Source organism: Carya illinoinensis, chromosome 5 (genome assembly GCF_018687715.1).
Source record: "Carya illinoinensis cultivar Pawnee chromosome 5, C.illinoinensisPawnee_v1, whole genome shotgun sequence".
Classification (NCBI taxonomy): Eukaryota; Viridiplantae; Streptophyta; class Magnoliopsida; order Fagales; family Juglandaceae; genus Carya; species Carya illinoinensis.
The window spans coordinates 9,941,126-9,957,816 of record NC_056756.1 but is presented as its reverse complement, the minus strand read 5'-3'; the positions used below and the strand labels follow the sequence as shown (position 1 = coordinate 9,957,816).

General features: G+C 35.2%; 1 protein-coding gene across 1 annotated transcript; it reads right to left on the bottom strand.

The window, feature by feature from the left end:
• Positions 1-3,543: 3,543 nt before the first annotated feature.
• LOC122309834 (SEC1 family transport protein SLY1-like) lies at positions 3,544-6,175 on the bottom strand. The gene is made up of 2 exons (XM_043123525.1): positions 5,985-6,175; positions 3,544-5,665 (listed from the first exon to the last, which is right to left on the bottom strand). The coding sequence occupies exons 1-2, from the start codon at positions 6,013-6,015 to the stop codon at positions 3,855-3,857; spliced, it is 1,842 nt and encodes a 613-aa protein (XP_042979459.1). The 5' UTR covers positions 6,016-6,175; the 3' UTR covers positions 3,544-3,854.
• Between the last annotated feature and the right edge of the window lie 10,516 nt (positions 6,176-16,691).

The window sequence follows — 16,691 nt, the reverse complement described above, 5'->3', positions numbered from 1 at the left end:
TCAACCCCGGTCGAGGGAACGCCCCTTCACAAACTTCAGATCCGTTGAACGCCCCAGTCCAGTGTCGTCAGCCAGTCACAGTCGAACGCCCCAGTGCCGTCGAATGCCCCAACAGTTCCATGGCTACCAGTTTCAGCGCCACCATCTCCGTCGCACCCACCGTCTCTGTGGCCCACTATCTCCGTGCAAGAACCATCTCCGTCGCCCACCATCAGTTTGGACCTTGGAGTTTACTCTTTTTTTTTTTGGTAAAATGCTAGAAGTTTAGAAAGCTACAGAATTTAAATGTTGAATGTATTAGAAATTGGTTTTTAAAATAATGAGAAAATCGAATGTACCACTAAATTCTTGATTGGATTGCAGGTATTGCTTCTTTTTAGTCTTATGGAGCCGAGGTTTTCAGTTTTAGATTATGTGAATGTTGAGTCCCCAGATTCGGAATTCACAAATCCTCCTCTCAAATGCTGCAATAAGGCGAACACCTCTGACAACCAGAGAATGAGGAACTGCAATTCGAGATATGGCACTTCTACTCTACCAAGCTCAGCAACTTCATTATGACAGTGCAACCATGATCATGAGACTGAAAGCCAAAATCCAAACTCTCGCTGAACAAATGAGTTTTGTGAGTGAAAAGAGTTCAAAATATGGACAAATAGCAGCATAAAAAGTTACAAAAAGCTTATATTGCCTTGGTGTCTGCTTAACAACTGAATGATTTAAAAACTTAAACTTACAGAGGAAGCTTGTTGAAAGGAAGCAATTAGACATGAAACTTACAGAGGGGCTTCGAGAGGGAGGCTACGACGGGCTAGAGGCTTTGAGAGGGAGGCTGCGACGGGCTGGAGGCTTCGACAGGCTGCGACCCATATTATTTTTCAATGCACAGCCTACGTGGAGATCACTTATTGCTGAGCTGTTTTTTTTATAATAGACAGTCAGATTCTAAGTTATTCTCTTGTTGAAAATTTCGACTTGAAATAAAATAAGGTGATATATTTTATTAAAATTTTTACATATAATTTTTTAATATTAATTTTATTTATAATTTAAAAAAATTAAATTATATATTATATTTTATATGAAAATTTAATAAAATTATAATGATTATATTAGATAAGATGAAATAATTTGATTTTAAATAACCAAACCAATTCTTAAGTTTTAGAAAGGAGAAATGTTTAGCGATTTTGATTTATTTTTATTTTGTAAAGTAAATTTAATATATCATATAAAATGATGTTTATTTATAAATTTATTTTTATTAAATCTGTTTTAACGAATTTTTAAAAAAAATATTATATTTACAATTCAGTATAAAGTGGGTATATAAAATATTTATTAAAGATAAATTTTAAATTTTAAAAATCTAATCTTATGATTTAAGTAATGTAAATAGTGCATTCTATATGCATTTAAAAATAGAATAACTTTAATTTTTAATATAAATTATTTAATTAATGTCGAATTCACAAAATTGTGATAAAAATTCATATTCTTAATCTAATCAGTCAATTTAAAATTGTATCAAATGAAGTTTGAATTATATCATTATATATATATATGCACAATCTTAATCACAATTCTAACCCATTTTATTAAAAGAATCCTCCATTCCCAAGCTAATCTATTATTTCATATTGTAATTTATGTGGAATTGGGGAATGGTACGATAAACTGAAGGTTATGCGTGTTTTGTGTTGATAACGTTAAAAATAGTCATGGTATATGAAAAATTAGGGCATGTTTGGGTAATGAGAGCATTGAGAGGGCAATCCAACCCGACACAATCTTCGTGAATCGTACCTCAATTTTGGTTCAAACTTGCAGGAAACACGAAAGAATAAGCTTTGATGGCACTTCAGCATGGTGCTAATATGAACGACTGTCTGTGTCAAGCGCGCAAGGGGGAGGCAGTTACCAGCTACAGGAACTCGAGCTCCAACAATTTCCAGCAACCAAACTGCACTTCCCTTCTTTGCCAGCAAAATATTTCCTATCCCCCTGCTTCCTAAGTAAATATAACAAACCCTTGTGTTCTCAAACTTTTGTGAGAACAGAATTCTTAATAATAAATACCCAGTTTCCTAACATTCTCTACTCTTAAGAGGCAACAGATAGATTTTTTTTTTTTTTATAAGTAATAATCTTTATTGAATAGGAAGAAACTAGGCAATGCCCAAGTACACAAGAAGTATACAAAGTGAGACACCTAGTTACATTCTAGTAGGGTAGGGGTGTCAAATCGTGTTAACAGGTCGTGTTCGTGTCGTGTCAAATCGTGTTAACGGGTCATATAGGTCAACCCTAACCCAACCCGTTAAGCTTATCGTGTCAAAATCTCAAACCCTAACACGACCCATTAACATAACGGGTCGTGTCGTGTCAACCCGTTTTGACCCATTAATAAATATTACGAAATATGTTTTTTTTTATAAGTAAACAAATAAATTAAAAAAATATTACGAAATAGGTTAATACGACACAATACAACTCATTTTAAACTATTTATATAAATAGGTTGAATAGGCCTGAAATTAACCTTTTTAACCTGATTAAATTTAGCATAATTTTATATAAATGTTAAAATTACAATATTTATAAAAATTATAAAACTAATTATAAGTCCAAAACTACAATCCAAATAATAAAAATATCGAAATTGAAATTCTAACAATTTTATTTTTAGATATAAGGATATAATTGTAACTTTAACTTTCTTAACGTGTCATAACGGGTTATAACGGGTCAAAACGGGTTAACCCGTTATCAACCCGTTAAGCAATCGTGTCTTAACGGGTCAACCCGTTTTGACCCGAACCCATTAAGGCTAAACCCTAACCCGCTATTATCGTGTCGTGTTCGTGTTGGGTTAACGGGTCGTGTGACATATTGCCACCCCTATAGTAGGGTATAAAGAAAATAGAAACTCATGAACATTCTCACCCTTCAGAACAATAGCAGATTGCTTTGAAAGCTACATAGATAGTTGAGCCATTTAAGTCGATAACTTTTTATGATGAGAAACGGAGAAAGCACCGCATACCCATCAAAGCATTACCAACCAACAGCTCAATAACTTTCTCACTCACATATCTGATACTATCACTACCATCGAAAGCCTACATCTGCGACCAAGAACGCCAACATTGAGTATAATTAATGTCTAACCCCTCCACAAACCAGTCTTCAACCCCAAAAAAATGAATGCTAAAGCCCACCACCATTAATGTGTACATTGTATACGAGCAAGTGGTTCAGACTACTTGTATAAGCTCTGGTCAAATTACACTCGTACTGGCCTATAGAAAGTATCAACCATCCACAAATTTAACTTATTAAGTTGTGGATACAGAAATGATTCTTCCAAACAAATTGAAATTATCCTATACAGTGAAATACCTTACACTGGTAAATGTTAATCAACAATAAGGTGGCGCTCATATTAATGCATGGAATGAATTGATATGATTCTCAAAAGCTTAATCAAGTACAACAAAGAACAGTAGAAACAAAAAATTTTCTAACAAACAGATACTAATAAACACAAATATGGCTTTTCAATGGTGGAAGCCTATATGCTATGATGAAAGATAATAAAAAAATGGCATACATTTCAAGTTCAAGATCCTCAAAGACAGTCGATTCAAGTCTTGTTTGAATATTAGCATGAATGCCTCAGAAAAAAAAGAAAGAAATGGATAGCACAACAATCTCTGCATCAATTCTGAGACAATCAGATTCAAATATATATTCAATTCCCCACACTATGTCCTCAACTTCGTACACTGCCTCCTCTGTCATCCATAAACTGTCAGACAGCACTCTTTAATGAGCAATAAAACACACCTGTATCACCGAGTTGAAGCAGCAGCATTACTCCCAAATCCCATCTTATGCCCCAGCAGTGTAAGCTGCTCAACAAACTCCACTCCTGTGAGAATTTCTGTCGCTCCATATATAACATGCTTGACAGGCTGCTGACACTGTGCAAACTCTTGCAAGCTCCCATACTCAACATAATTACCACCACCAATCATGAAGACAATAGCTTCTTTAAAGGGTCCTCTCATATGACTAGTACCAGAACTTGACTTGGGAGCACGGGGATCAAATACTAGGTAACTATCAATTTCAGGGTTAGGTTTCCCGTCCATCAAGAGCTCCACTGTCCTTGTCAATGCCAGTTGCCTATCGCTAGATAACAGATTCTTCACACCTGCTGTCACAGCATAGATTTTCTCAGCCCAGTCTACGATGTTATTTCTGCTAGCTAAATTTGCTGTTGCCACTGAGGCGTTCAACGACTTCAATTTTTTCACATACTGAAATGCACTAGTATCAACCTCAAACTCTCTAAGTGCGGCTTCCACTGATTCTACTTCTGACTGATTAATGTTTTCTGAAGAGATCAGATACATGACAGCAAACCGCAGCTTATCCATCTTTGTCCCTTTCCCTCTAAGCACACCAAGCAGCTCATTCCGATCAATATTCCCTCGGACCAGCATGTCATTCTCCTTTTTTGCATAAGAATCAAGCGACCTCTCCTTGATCTCACCCAACAAAACAGTTGCAATATTGGTGTGCTTATCTATAACCTGCTTCCGCTCTGTTAACTCAGGCAGTGAGTTCACTGCATTCATCAAATGCTTGGTGTTCCCCATTAAGTCTGTCCCATCAAACTCAGCCCCGTCAGTCCCACCGGTCCTTTTATTCACTTCATCAACATCTTTCTTATACTTATTCAATTGAGACTCAATCTCCACTGCAACTTCAGGAAATTCAAGTGACCCATTCACCACCCAAAAGGGGTCTGAACTATCCAACTCATACGACCTCATCCCACCCTTTTCACCTTGCACACTTAACCTATTGAGCCTCAATCCAAGAACATCATGAACAAGAGCTCGGTACCTAAAATCGTGCTGTATCCCGACTGACAATTCAAAATTCCTATCAAATATACACAAAATGGGCCTCTGGAAAGAGCTCACAAAACTCCCACCTTCAGTAAACAAATTGTTCTTTGACAACAAATGGTCCCGCAGTCTCTGATCCAATGCGGAGGCAACCATTTCAGCTGGCCCACCACGTGGGCATCTGATTATAGGAACCACGGCTAGGGTAGCCAAAACACAGAATAACCCAGTAACAATCCTCTCCACAATCTCTTCAATCTCACGATCCCCAGCAGACGGATCATTCAATTGCACATAACTGGACTTCTGGGCCAATGAAAACAAGCTATCCTCCAACGTCACAAACTCCAAATATTGATCATGTACCTTCGAAATCCGATTAATCGAATCTGAATTCAACGTCCCGGATGCAAGTTCTTCAAGCAGCGGGCGGGGAATCGAAGAGGAGAAATTGAGATGGAAACTATCATAGAGTGACCGGGACGCGTCAGCAATGACCCGCTGAATATTGGTTTGATTTGGTTGGACAAAATATACCGCGGGCACTCCATGGACTGGCTTTCTATCCTTATCGATAAGAAAGTAGAGGGTCACGCCGTGTTTTCGAAGGTCCTTGACGTGGATCAATGGTGAGAGAATGTTTTGGCAAAACTTATCGTAAATTAAGATCTTGTAAACTTCTTCGTTTGCGGTGCCCGTTGCGTTCACGGGTTGGTTCAGATTCAACATTCGAGCAATACATTCTGAACACACAAAGCCATAGATATCCAAATTCACGAACATATACGCACAAAACTCACACAATTTTTCTTTCTTGGTAGGGAAGATTCACACCAATAATATATGAGTTATTGTTTAATTACGAGAATAACAATCCTAACCAATATATCCCATCTGAGTTCCTATTTTGTTCTAAGCTATACAAAATAATGGATGAAATTAGGCGAATACAGGCTAAAAATCAAAGAAACAAAATGGGTTTTCGAATTTTGGAGTTACAATTTAGTTTTTTATTTGAAGGAGTAGATATCTAAATACAGAATAGGATCCAGAGAGAGATACCTGTGTGCTTTTGACGAAGATTGAGAGCCATGAACGTAAAATCTGTTCCGCGCGGGTGATTTTAGCTTTCTATGTAAGTAAAATGGATCTCTGAGCGCTGCAATTCGAGGGGCTCGGCGTCTGAGAGCGTCGGATCCAACGGCGGAAGTGTACGAGATTGCAGAAGGAAGAAAATGTTCCCCTGCGGTGACTTTATTACAGTACCTTCTAACATCCAGTAATATCTTTCCACGTCATAAATCAAGAAAATTAGAGGAATAAAAAAGTAGACTGATATTATACAGACTCCTAAATGACCGGGTTGTGGGTTGGAACTGGGAACTTGGGAACAATAGGAAGAAAGCTGTGGAATTCGGACATGATACGACGTCGTTCGGGCGCAACAGATACTGGGTTATGAGCCACGGCAAGAGCATTCCAAACGAGAAAGGCCTTATTGTCTCATCCACTGTTCGTCTCTTTCGAATTTTCGTTCTTTTTTTTGATTAAAAAGTATTTCTTGTTATATTCTGCAATAAACAAAATTGCAGATTTTGTGGATGTTTGTATAATGTATATTGAGCTTCTTATGTAATTGCCCCAGTCCAGTCCAAAACAAGATATGAATTCCGCATTAATGGTGGATTCTATTAGCTATTCGATTTTTAACTCGTATTGCCCTAACTGGGTTTTCTTGATAAGGCTATTTTCAAGCGTTAATCTTGTTTTTCTCTTTCTATAAATAAAAAGGGAATTATATTTGGGAGATATTCGGATAAACACAACAAAACCTGCCAAAAAGCCATTCATTTAGTTCATTCGTTGTAGTCAACAATGAGCCTTGGTTCATTGGTTTTATCTTTTGTAAGAAAGTAGATTTCTTTGTGTCATGACTGGTTTTGTCGCCAGTGTTCCTAGATCTTAGGACGCATTTTTGGGGGATATGATCTTAGAAATTACATTTGTTCACAGAATATGGAGTCCACATCAAGTTATTAACCGGTGGCTAGCTCCTAACAGGAAAATGGTACGCGTGCTGAATTTCAATTGGCATCTGAAGGGGTTCAGCAAGCATGGTTGGCTGGAGAGTTATTTCTAAAGGTGGTTGTTTATGACTCATGATTTTCGGTTTGAAGTCTGTCTTTAATCCATGCTCCAGTCTGCCTTTCATCCAGTATGACTGCAATCCCTTTCAAATAAATTTGTTAGGTTCCAAACTATCCTATGGGTTTTTGTAAGTGACTGATGTGTTCATGAATATATACATATACAAAAATTTTATGTACAGTCATTTTTGTTTACTGTTTTGTGCACTCCAATAATATGATTGATTGTGTATTAAAAAAATTGATGCAGCCAATTACATCAGTAAAATGCGCAAGAAGTATGTAAAAGTGACTGTACATAACATTACTCATATTATATATATATATATATATATATATATATATATATATATATATATATATATATATATATATATATATTTGAGTGTCTCTTTACTGACTACTTGATAAAACTTATGAAATCATTATTGTAACAACCCGCTAGAAATTCAATTGTGGAATTTCTTTTGACCTTAAGAACCTCGTGAAAATTCCGTAAGTTTACACGAATCGACTAATCGCATAGGTTTTAGCATGTCAACATAGTTAGTGTTATCACTCACTATGGTGCCAGAAATGCGATTTTAATTATTTGAGATAGTTAGAAGTGTCAGAATACATTATAGTCTACACCACTAGGCTTAATTGAATATTTAAGATTTTTCAGTACTAAGTTTATTACGTTTATTTTTGGAGTGAATAGTAATCTCGGTAAACGTACTAAACGCAGTGTTTTCAAAATCACAGTGTGAAATGTCCAAATTAGGTTAGCGAAATTTTATTTGGATACTTGGCAAGATCTTAACCACACATAATGAATAGTATTAGATACTTAGCACAAAGAGAAACCATTAGATGGAATTGTGAAGGAAATCAAGGTGTGAGATCATGACACCTAAGCAAAATACACATTTGGAAAATATCTTAAGAACATAGATTTAAAATACACGTGGAAAGATTTTAACCACCTTACTCTTCCAAATCTACTCCACATTTAGAAAATATTTTAAACTAATTTTGTGGATATTATTGGGTAAAAATATTTTGAGTTGATTTTTGTAGATATTATTAGGTAAGAGAGTCCTACACTCCACTCTCACTCCGGTAAGAGAGTCCTACACTTAACTCTCACTCCAGCCTCATCTCTTCCATATCTTATCCACAAATATCTCCAGCCACCCCTCCCCACGAAATTATCTTCATTTATGCTTTCCATTGAAAGAATACCAAACACTCTCTCTCGGATAGCTTTTAGGAGTTCTTTTGCACACCCATTTCGAAGCTTTTGTAAGTGTTTTATCATAAAATCTCCTTCATATAAGTTGTTCGTCTTTGAGTCTAGTTTCCGTAGATATATTTTTCGTATCATTCCATGGTCATTTGGTCAGTCAAAAGTATTTTTAACCATGGAAAGGTCATTCTGGGCGTGAATCTGGAGAGTATGTTATAGTTTGGAGTTTTTGACCAAGCTAATGGATAGATATTGGTCCAAAATTTTTATGGAGTATTGTTAACATGTATATATGACTATTGGTTGAGGATTTTTGCATGATTAAAGGTTTTGATGAAAGATTTTCTTAGATTTAGAAACTTAGAAGCTGGAAGAGGAAAAACAGTTTCTGTTTTGAGAAAGTTTAACTCTTTGGTGGTCTAAACCTATTCTAATGACTTTAATAATTTTATTGGAGGATACTAAGTATCTTATATACATGTTATATTATTATTTTGAAGATATTTGATGTTAGTTTCAAAGATATGAAATTTTATGCAAAGAGATATTCAAATAAGCCAAAGTGTGGATATTCTTGGCTAAATTTATGTTTTGGTTAATTTCTAACCATGTGATCTTGAATTAGAAGCTTATATATGTTTTAGGACATCTTTTTAAACCATGTGATGGTTTGGTTTGAAGATCATATAAATATAAGTCATAGATCAAGAGATTTATCAAAACTAGTTGAGGAAAAAGTTTATATTTTTGGACTAAGTGTAAAACCAAAAACTCCAAATGTTATTTTGTGATTTTGGTGACTTTAGTTCGATGATTTAAAGCATGGTTGATGTTAGGATAATATTATTAATATGTTAGAAGTAAGATTTGATTTTTGAAATTCTCGAAGATGTTTTGATTTAAGGTCAAAACTTGTGATTCAAGTGCTTGGATCTTTTTACAAAAAAGTTTGGTGTTAATTATTAGCTTTTTCTAAATGGATGTTTTAAGTTTGGTTTTGAACTTAGAATTGGAAGATGTTTGTTGCAAAATTTTGGTTTAAGCATGAGTTTTGAAGTTGGAAGGAATTGCAACAAAAATAAAGGGAAATGGCCTATGGATGTTTCAACCATAGTGTGTTCTTCATAGTTGTGTTTTGTTTTAAATTTTTCTGAGTTGATATTTAAGTTTAGGACAAGATTTACATGAGGAATGTAAATTTTGAAAACTTTTGGAGTTAGTATGCAAAATCCTTAAGGTATGGGTAAAACGGTCATTTTCCCACATGTAGAGAGTAAAATGAAAATTTTACTCTTTAAGTTATTATTTTCCATATTTCAAATTATTAGTGATTTAGTTCTAACTTTTAGAATCACTAATTACAGTTCCTCGTGATCGCACTTGAAGTTTTATAAGAAACACGGAGATCGAAATAAGTTAGCTTTTAACTTACTAGCAGTCTACTGTGTATGTGTGCTAAGTAAAAGAATTACAGTGTATGTATGTATGTTATCATATATGTCATGCCATGCCAAGTTATCATGTAATTGTCTATTATACAGAATTTATTCTGTCATCAATTTTTATCTGTTACACAACATATTCTGTCATGTATTACTATACATTACAAATATGTCATGTTAAATATGTTGTCTGTTATATGTTATGCCATGTTACGAAATGTTACTATCTCAAGTTGGTTATGTATTTCAAATTATGTTCAAGTCACGTTATGTTACGTCAGGGGTTCAGTCCTTTCATATTCCAGTCACGTTTCATCTTGAGCACATTCAGTTTATGTAGAATACATGGGGCCACAACAACTGTGGAGTATGTATTTACATATAGAATACATGGGACCACAACAACTGTAGAGTATGTATTTACATATAGAATACATGGGACCACAACAACTGTGGAGTATGTATTTAACTGCATAGTGATGTGTAGAATACATGGGGCCACAACAACTGTGGAGTATGTATTTACACATAGAATACATGGGGCCACAACAACTGTGGAGTATGTATTTTTAATGTTAAGTCAAGTTTGTGTAGAATACATGGGGCCACAACAACTGTGGAGTATGTATTTTTCATGTTAATTCAAGTTTCAGAGCAAGTTCATGCTAAGTCAAGTTTCAGATCAAGTTCATGTCAAGTCAAGTTCAGTTCATGATTCAATTTAAGCTATGTCAATTATGCTATGTTGTATGCTAAGTTATGCTTTAATTACTTATGAATTTGATTATGCATTTATGCTTTTACTGTCATACATGCATCATTAGTCTGTATGGAAGTTTTTTGTTAACTTGCTGAGATTTGTAATCAAATCTCACTGTGGTAGTCCCAACTACCATTCCCCCGAATGGTAGATCTTTTTACAGGACCTGAAGGAGGATCAGGAGCTGACCAACTAGACACAGTCGACTGAACGACGGTGCGTCGTTAATGTTAATATAGTAATTAAATTACTACTTGTACGATGGAGTTGCATCTCCAGTACTTTTGGATCATAACTATTTTGGAATAGTGTTGTGATCTTAGTTATTCAATGAATCTTTATGTATGAAGTATGTTTTAAGTATTGGGATATTTTCAGTTTGGTGCATAGTATTGCTAAAGAAAAAAAATTATCTGCTGCGAATATTGCATAATGTTAGATGCATGTTAGGATTATTGCATCTTATATGTCATGAACGGGGGCAGGTAACCTTGTGTTACATGTCTCGACGCTTCAAATGTCCGTCCGATCCCAAACGGAATTTGGGGGCGTCACAATTATCATCCTATAATATTTATGGATCCTTTAGATGTTGAAGCTTGTATTATTATCTACTTAGTTTATCTGAGCATATAAACAATTGTGGAGAGTTTTAATTTTAATGGGAAGCTAAATTTTTCACGGTCAAACTACATAATTTTTTCAATCTGCATCATAAACTATCAAAACCATTAATTTGCATCATTAATCCCTTAGAGTTGGCTCAAGTGGTAGAGGCCTTGGGCTTGGGAGTATGCTCCCCCCAAGTCAAAGGTTGAAATCTCCTTAGGTACAAACAATCTCTAAGAGTTATCAAATTGAGAGACTTTCCACTTAAATTACTCGAGGTGCACTTGCGAAAAAGTTCTTGTTAAGGGTCTATGCACTCTCGGAATTAGTCAAGATGCATGCTGTTCCTGGACCTCTAGTGCCAATCAAAAATAAAATTGCATCCTGAATCACCAAATTTTGGTTATTCGTGCACTCAGTCAAGATTTGATAATATCAATGAAAAGTAAATAAGACGCATGACACAAGCATAAAACTCAAATGTCAACTGAAAGTGCAGACTGCCAAAATTTCGTTGTTTAGGATGCAATTGGTATTTTTGATAATTAGGGTGCAGATAAAAAAAACTTGGTGGTCAGAAGAATGTTAATTGCGGTTTTCTTAAATATAACTAATCTTGTAAGGGAGTCTTACAGATGTGACTAGCACACCCTTAGGTTTTGACAAAGGTGGTTAACACTAGCGATAAGAGCATTTTAAAAAAATGTGGTAGTCAGAGTGTTAAATGCAATTTTCTTTAGCATACCAATTGACATATGGAGATAAAGAAATGGTTCTACATAGCTCTGGTGGGGATTGGCATTTTGCATTTACCATGTTCACCTTCACGATTTGGCCATTCCTTGATGTATCATTCTCCACACTATACTTATTTGAAAAAAATCAAATAAAATTTTATTTTGAATCTTACAAGCACTAAAGGCAAATAACATACCACTTGAAAATTTCCGCATTTGTCACTCTCCCTTTTCAAGAACAACTCACACTTCTAAGGTTGTTGCATCCATGTTGAATCTTCCATTTGAAGGTCCTCAATGTAAGGTAGGTTATTCCACCCTCCCATATGTGTAATATATCAAGGTTTCTAAGCATTTGTTAAGCATAAATGAAAGAGATTATATGATACAAAGAAATTTTACTCGCAATATCTTTAAAATAATGATGGCCGTGGGCATTGCTCACATGGCGTGGGGTTTGGGGCAGGTCCTAGGTCCAAGTTTAAGAAAAAGAGTTATTTGAAACTTTGTCTCCCCCTTTCGGGCTCTAATCGCCAATTTTTCTCTTCAAAACATAGCAAGCTATTTCACCCCTCCCCTTATGGTTTTCTCTGCGCTATTTGTATAGATTTTGCTGGACAGGTGATGGAAGATCTTCGAGAATGCTTCTTTGGTCCTTCACTAGAACTTATGTCACATGATAAAGTAAGTGACTATTAGTGTTGCTTGACACACATTTTTTGCCAAAGGGAGGATGGTAGATTGAAGGGATCTTGGGTCTAACATATATATACGATTGCAATGACTTGCTAAAAGGAAAAAAACAATATGGAACTATAGTGTATAGAATCATTAATGGTGGAGTAGGATCAGTATTCGGGTTTACTCCACAATATACCCAATGCTAAAGTATATACTTTTTATGCCATTTCCAATTAGTGATTTCGTAAACTTCTGTTTGCTCTTGCTAACAGTATCAAGAGATATGAGCTCTTGATGAAAAAGATCCGTTCATGCGGCTGGTTGGTGGGGAAAGTGTTAATGATGTTGCTTCTAGGCTTTCAAAAGCTATGGCAACTATGGAGTCAGAATTTATGGGGTAATTATTATATCCATCACCGTTTCAATACTTGCATTACTTTCATGTTTGCAGCTTGCTTTCAATGATATTATTATTCTATATACAATAATTCTGTTAATATCCTACTTGCCAAGATAAATAATTCTACCATTATTCTCTGTGCTGGAAGCTCTGCTTCTCTCTTGTTAGGCTACTTGCTATAAGTAGGCTATGGCCGTTTCAAAATCCCTGAAGTAACGATCAGTCCAGGGCAATTACCACATTCGTCTAAGTGTAACTGTAACAAATTCAGCCCCAGCTTTAAATGGCTTTCTTATTAATTTTCTTTCCAAGAAAGGAAATGTAAATGTTCCTCATGTGCAAATGATTGCATAATGTTCATTCTGCAGATGCGCAGTGTTAATTGTCAGCCATGGGGATACCCTGCAAATCCTGCAGGCACTACTTCTCAATGCTATTAAGCAGAGCATGGCATCCAGTGGTAATGATTTGGCAAGAGAGTTGAAGCAGTTAGAGTGCCTTCTATCTTGTCACAGCACCGGAAATTTGGCCTCCTCCCTGAAGAGCTTCGTGCAGTTATATGAATTTGGAAATGCTAGTCTTGGAGCCATGGCTAGGGACCTTGACTGGATATACAATAGATTATTGAGAGAGTCAGATTCCTGGGAAAATTATTGTACAATGATATTATTATGACATATTTTTCCATTTTTTTTCCTTGAACTCGTGCTTTCTTAAGGAGTTTATCAATGGAAAGCTATACAATAGGTGTGTAAATTTTGAAGTAAAATAATCTCCTTGGTTGGCTGATTTTCTGTATAAAACAAAGATTATGTAAAGATTTTCCAGGTTTCTTGACAAAAAGCATGCAAAACTTTTAGATGATTTTGCTAAATATGAGTAATATTACATATAGTCGTGGAATATGCAAGCATTGTATAGTCTTTTTGAAAAAGAGTAAGGTCTATTATTAATAATTATTTTTTTATGTGAATCTTGTATTTATTCTTTTTTTCAAAGTGATTGTACAATACTTGCATATTCACGGTTGCAACTATCATTTCTCTTTTTTTCAAAAGAATTAAAACTCTATCTTCTTGATATGCTCTAAGAAATTATTTGTCCTAAAAAAATTACAAGGAAATTTCATATTTCACACTCAACTTATCCTAAGAGCAATAACCAGAAAAAACCTTTTAAGTTTGAGAAATTTTGGACTAGAGACCCTTCTAGTATTGATGTGGTTAGCAGTGCTTGGCACCAACTCTTCTCTGGTAATCCAACCTATAAATTATGCAGAAAATTGAAAGCCACAAAAAATGCTCTTAAAATCTGGAACAAACTCATTTTTGGCAATATCCAAACTGGAATTTCTTCCCTTAAGGAGACCCTCTGCAAAATCCAATCTTCCACCACTGATCTGATAGATAGGAACCTTGAAGAAACACCTCAAGACAACCTAAATGAGCTTCTGAAAAGAGAGGAACAACTCTGAAGACAAAAATCTAGTTTGACCTGGCTAACCACCACTAATCTCAATACTAGATATTTCCACCTCTCCACTATCATCAAAAGAATGAGCAATTCTATTGATAGCATTAAAACAGGTCCAGGAACTTGGACAACTTACCACAATCTCATTCAAGAATCCTTCATTGACCATTTCAAGACCATTTACAATACTTTTAACCCAAATCTCCCTGAAGATTTTGATATATTGTTTCCTGAAAAAATCACAAATGGTCAAAAATACTGTCCTTAATTCTATTCCTGATGATCTTGAGATTCAAAAGGCCATAAAAGAGGCCCCATTTACAAAAGCCCTAGGGCCTAATGGCTTTACAGGCCTTTTCTATAAACACTATTGAAATGTGGTCAAATTTGACATGCTAAGAGCTATCAAGAATTTTTTCCAGAATGGTCATCTCTTAAAGGAAATGAATCATACTCACATTGCCCTTATTCTAAAAGTCAAAACACCAAATTCTATCCATCATTATAGACCCATCAGCCTAGCAAATGTCTGCAATAAAATCATCTCCAAAATCTTGACAAACAGGCTAAAGCTTATCCTCCCTTCTATTATTTCCCTTTTTAAGACCGCTTTTATTTCCAGGTGCATTATTCAAACAACACTATAATAGCTCAGGAAATGTTCTCTATAATGAAAAAAGGAAGAAAGCTGGGATAATGGCCATCAAAATTGATATTGAAAAAGCTTTTGACTCAATATAACGGCCATTCATTATTTTGGTTCTAAAAGGTTTAAGCTTTGGTCAAATCTGGATCAATTAGATTTCTGAGTGTCTCTCCACTATTCCCTACTCAATTCTTATTAATGGCTCCCTCAAAGGTTTCATCAAGTCATCAAAGGGTCTGAAGCAAGGAGACCCCCTCTCCCATTTTCTCTTTATCCTTGGCAGTGAAGTTTTCTCTAGACTTCTCACTAAAGACCTCAATTATAATCTCCTTGAGGGAATTAAAGTCAGCAATCAAGGACCAATCATCTCTCATATGCTCTTTGCAAATGACCTCATTATCTTCAACAAAGCCTCAACAAAATATGCTCAAGCCATTGCTCAAAGCCTTGCCACTTACTCAAATTGGTCTGGACAAAAAAGTCACACCGAAAAGTCCATTATTCAATTTAGTCCTAACACCTCTCCCAGTCAAATTGATTCTATAGGCTCCCTGTAACAGCCCGCTAGAAATTCAATTAAGGAATTTCTATTGACTTTAGGAACCTCGTGAAAACTCTGTAAGTTTACACGAATCGACTAATCGCATAAATTTTAGCCTGTCAACATAGTTAGTGTTATCACTCACTATGGTGCCAGAAATGCGATTTTAATTATTTGAGATAGTTAAAAGTGTCAGAATACATTATAGTCTACACCACTAGACTTAATTGAATATTTAGAATTTTTCAGTACTAAGGTTATTACGTTTATTTTTGGAGTGAATAGTAACCTCGGTAAATGTACTGAGCATAGTGTTTTCAAAATCATAGTGTGAAATGTCCAAATTAGGATAGCGATATTTTATTTGGACACTTGGCAAGATCTTAACCACACATAATGAATAGTATTAGATACTTGGCACAAAGAGAAACCATTAGATGGAATTGTGAAGGAAATCAAGGTGTGAGATCATGACACCTAAGCAAAATACACATTTGGAAAATATCTTAAGAATAGAGATTTAAAATACACATAGAAAGATTTTAGCCACCTTACTCTTCCAAGTCTACTCCACATTTGGAAAATATATTGAGCTGATTTTTATAGATATTATTGGATAGAATATTTTGAGATAATATTTTATAGATATTTTGGGTAGGAGAAAACCACACTCAACTCTCAACTCCAGCCTTATCATCTCCCTTATCTCTTCCATAAGCATCTCCAGCCATCACCCACGAACTTATCTTCATTTACACGTTTCTTTAAAAGAATATCAAACATTCTCTCTCGGACAGCTTTTAGGAGTTCTTTTGCATGCCCATTTCGAAGCTGTTGTAAGTGTTTTATTATAAGGTCTCCTTCATATAAGTTGTTCCTTTTTGAGTCTAGTTTACATGGATATCTTATTTGCCCCATTTGAAGATCATTTGGTCAGTAAAATATTGTGTAAACTATAGAAAGGTCATTCTGGGAGATAAACTGGAGAATATGTTATAGTTTGGAGTTTTTGACCAAGCTAATGGATAGATATTGGTCCGAAATTTTTATGGAGTATTGTTAACATGTATATATGACTATTGGTTGAGGATTTTTGCATGAT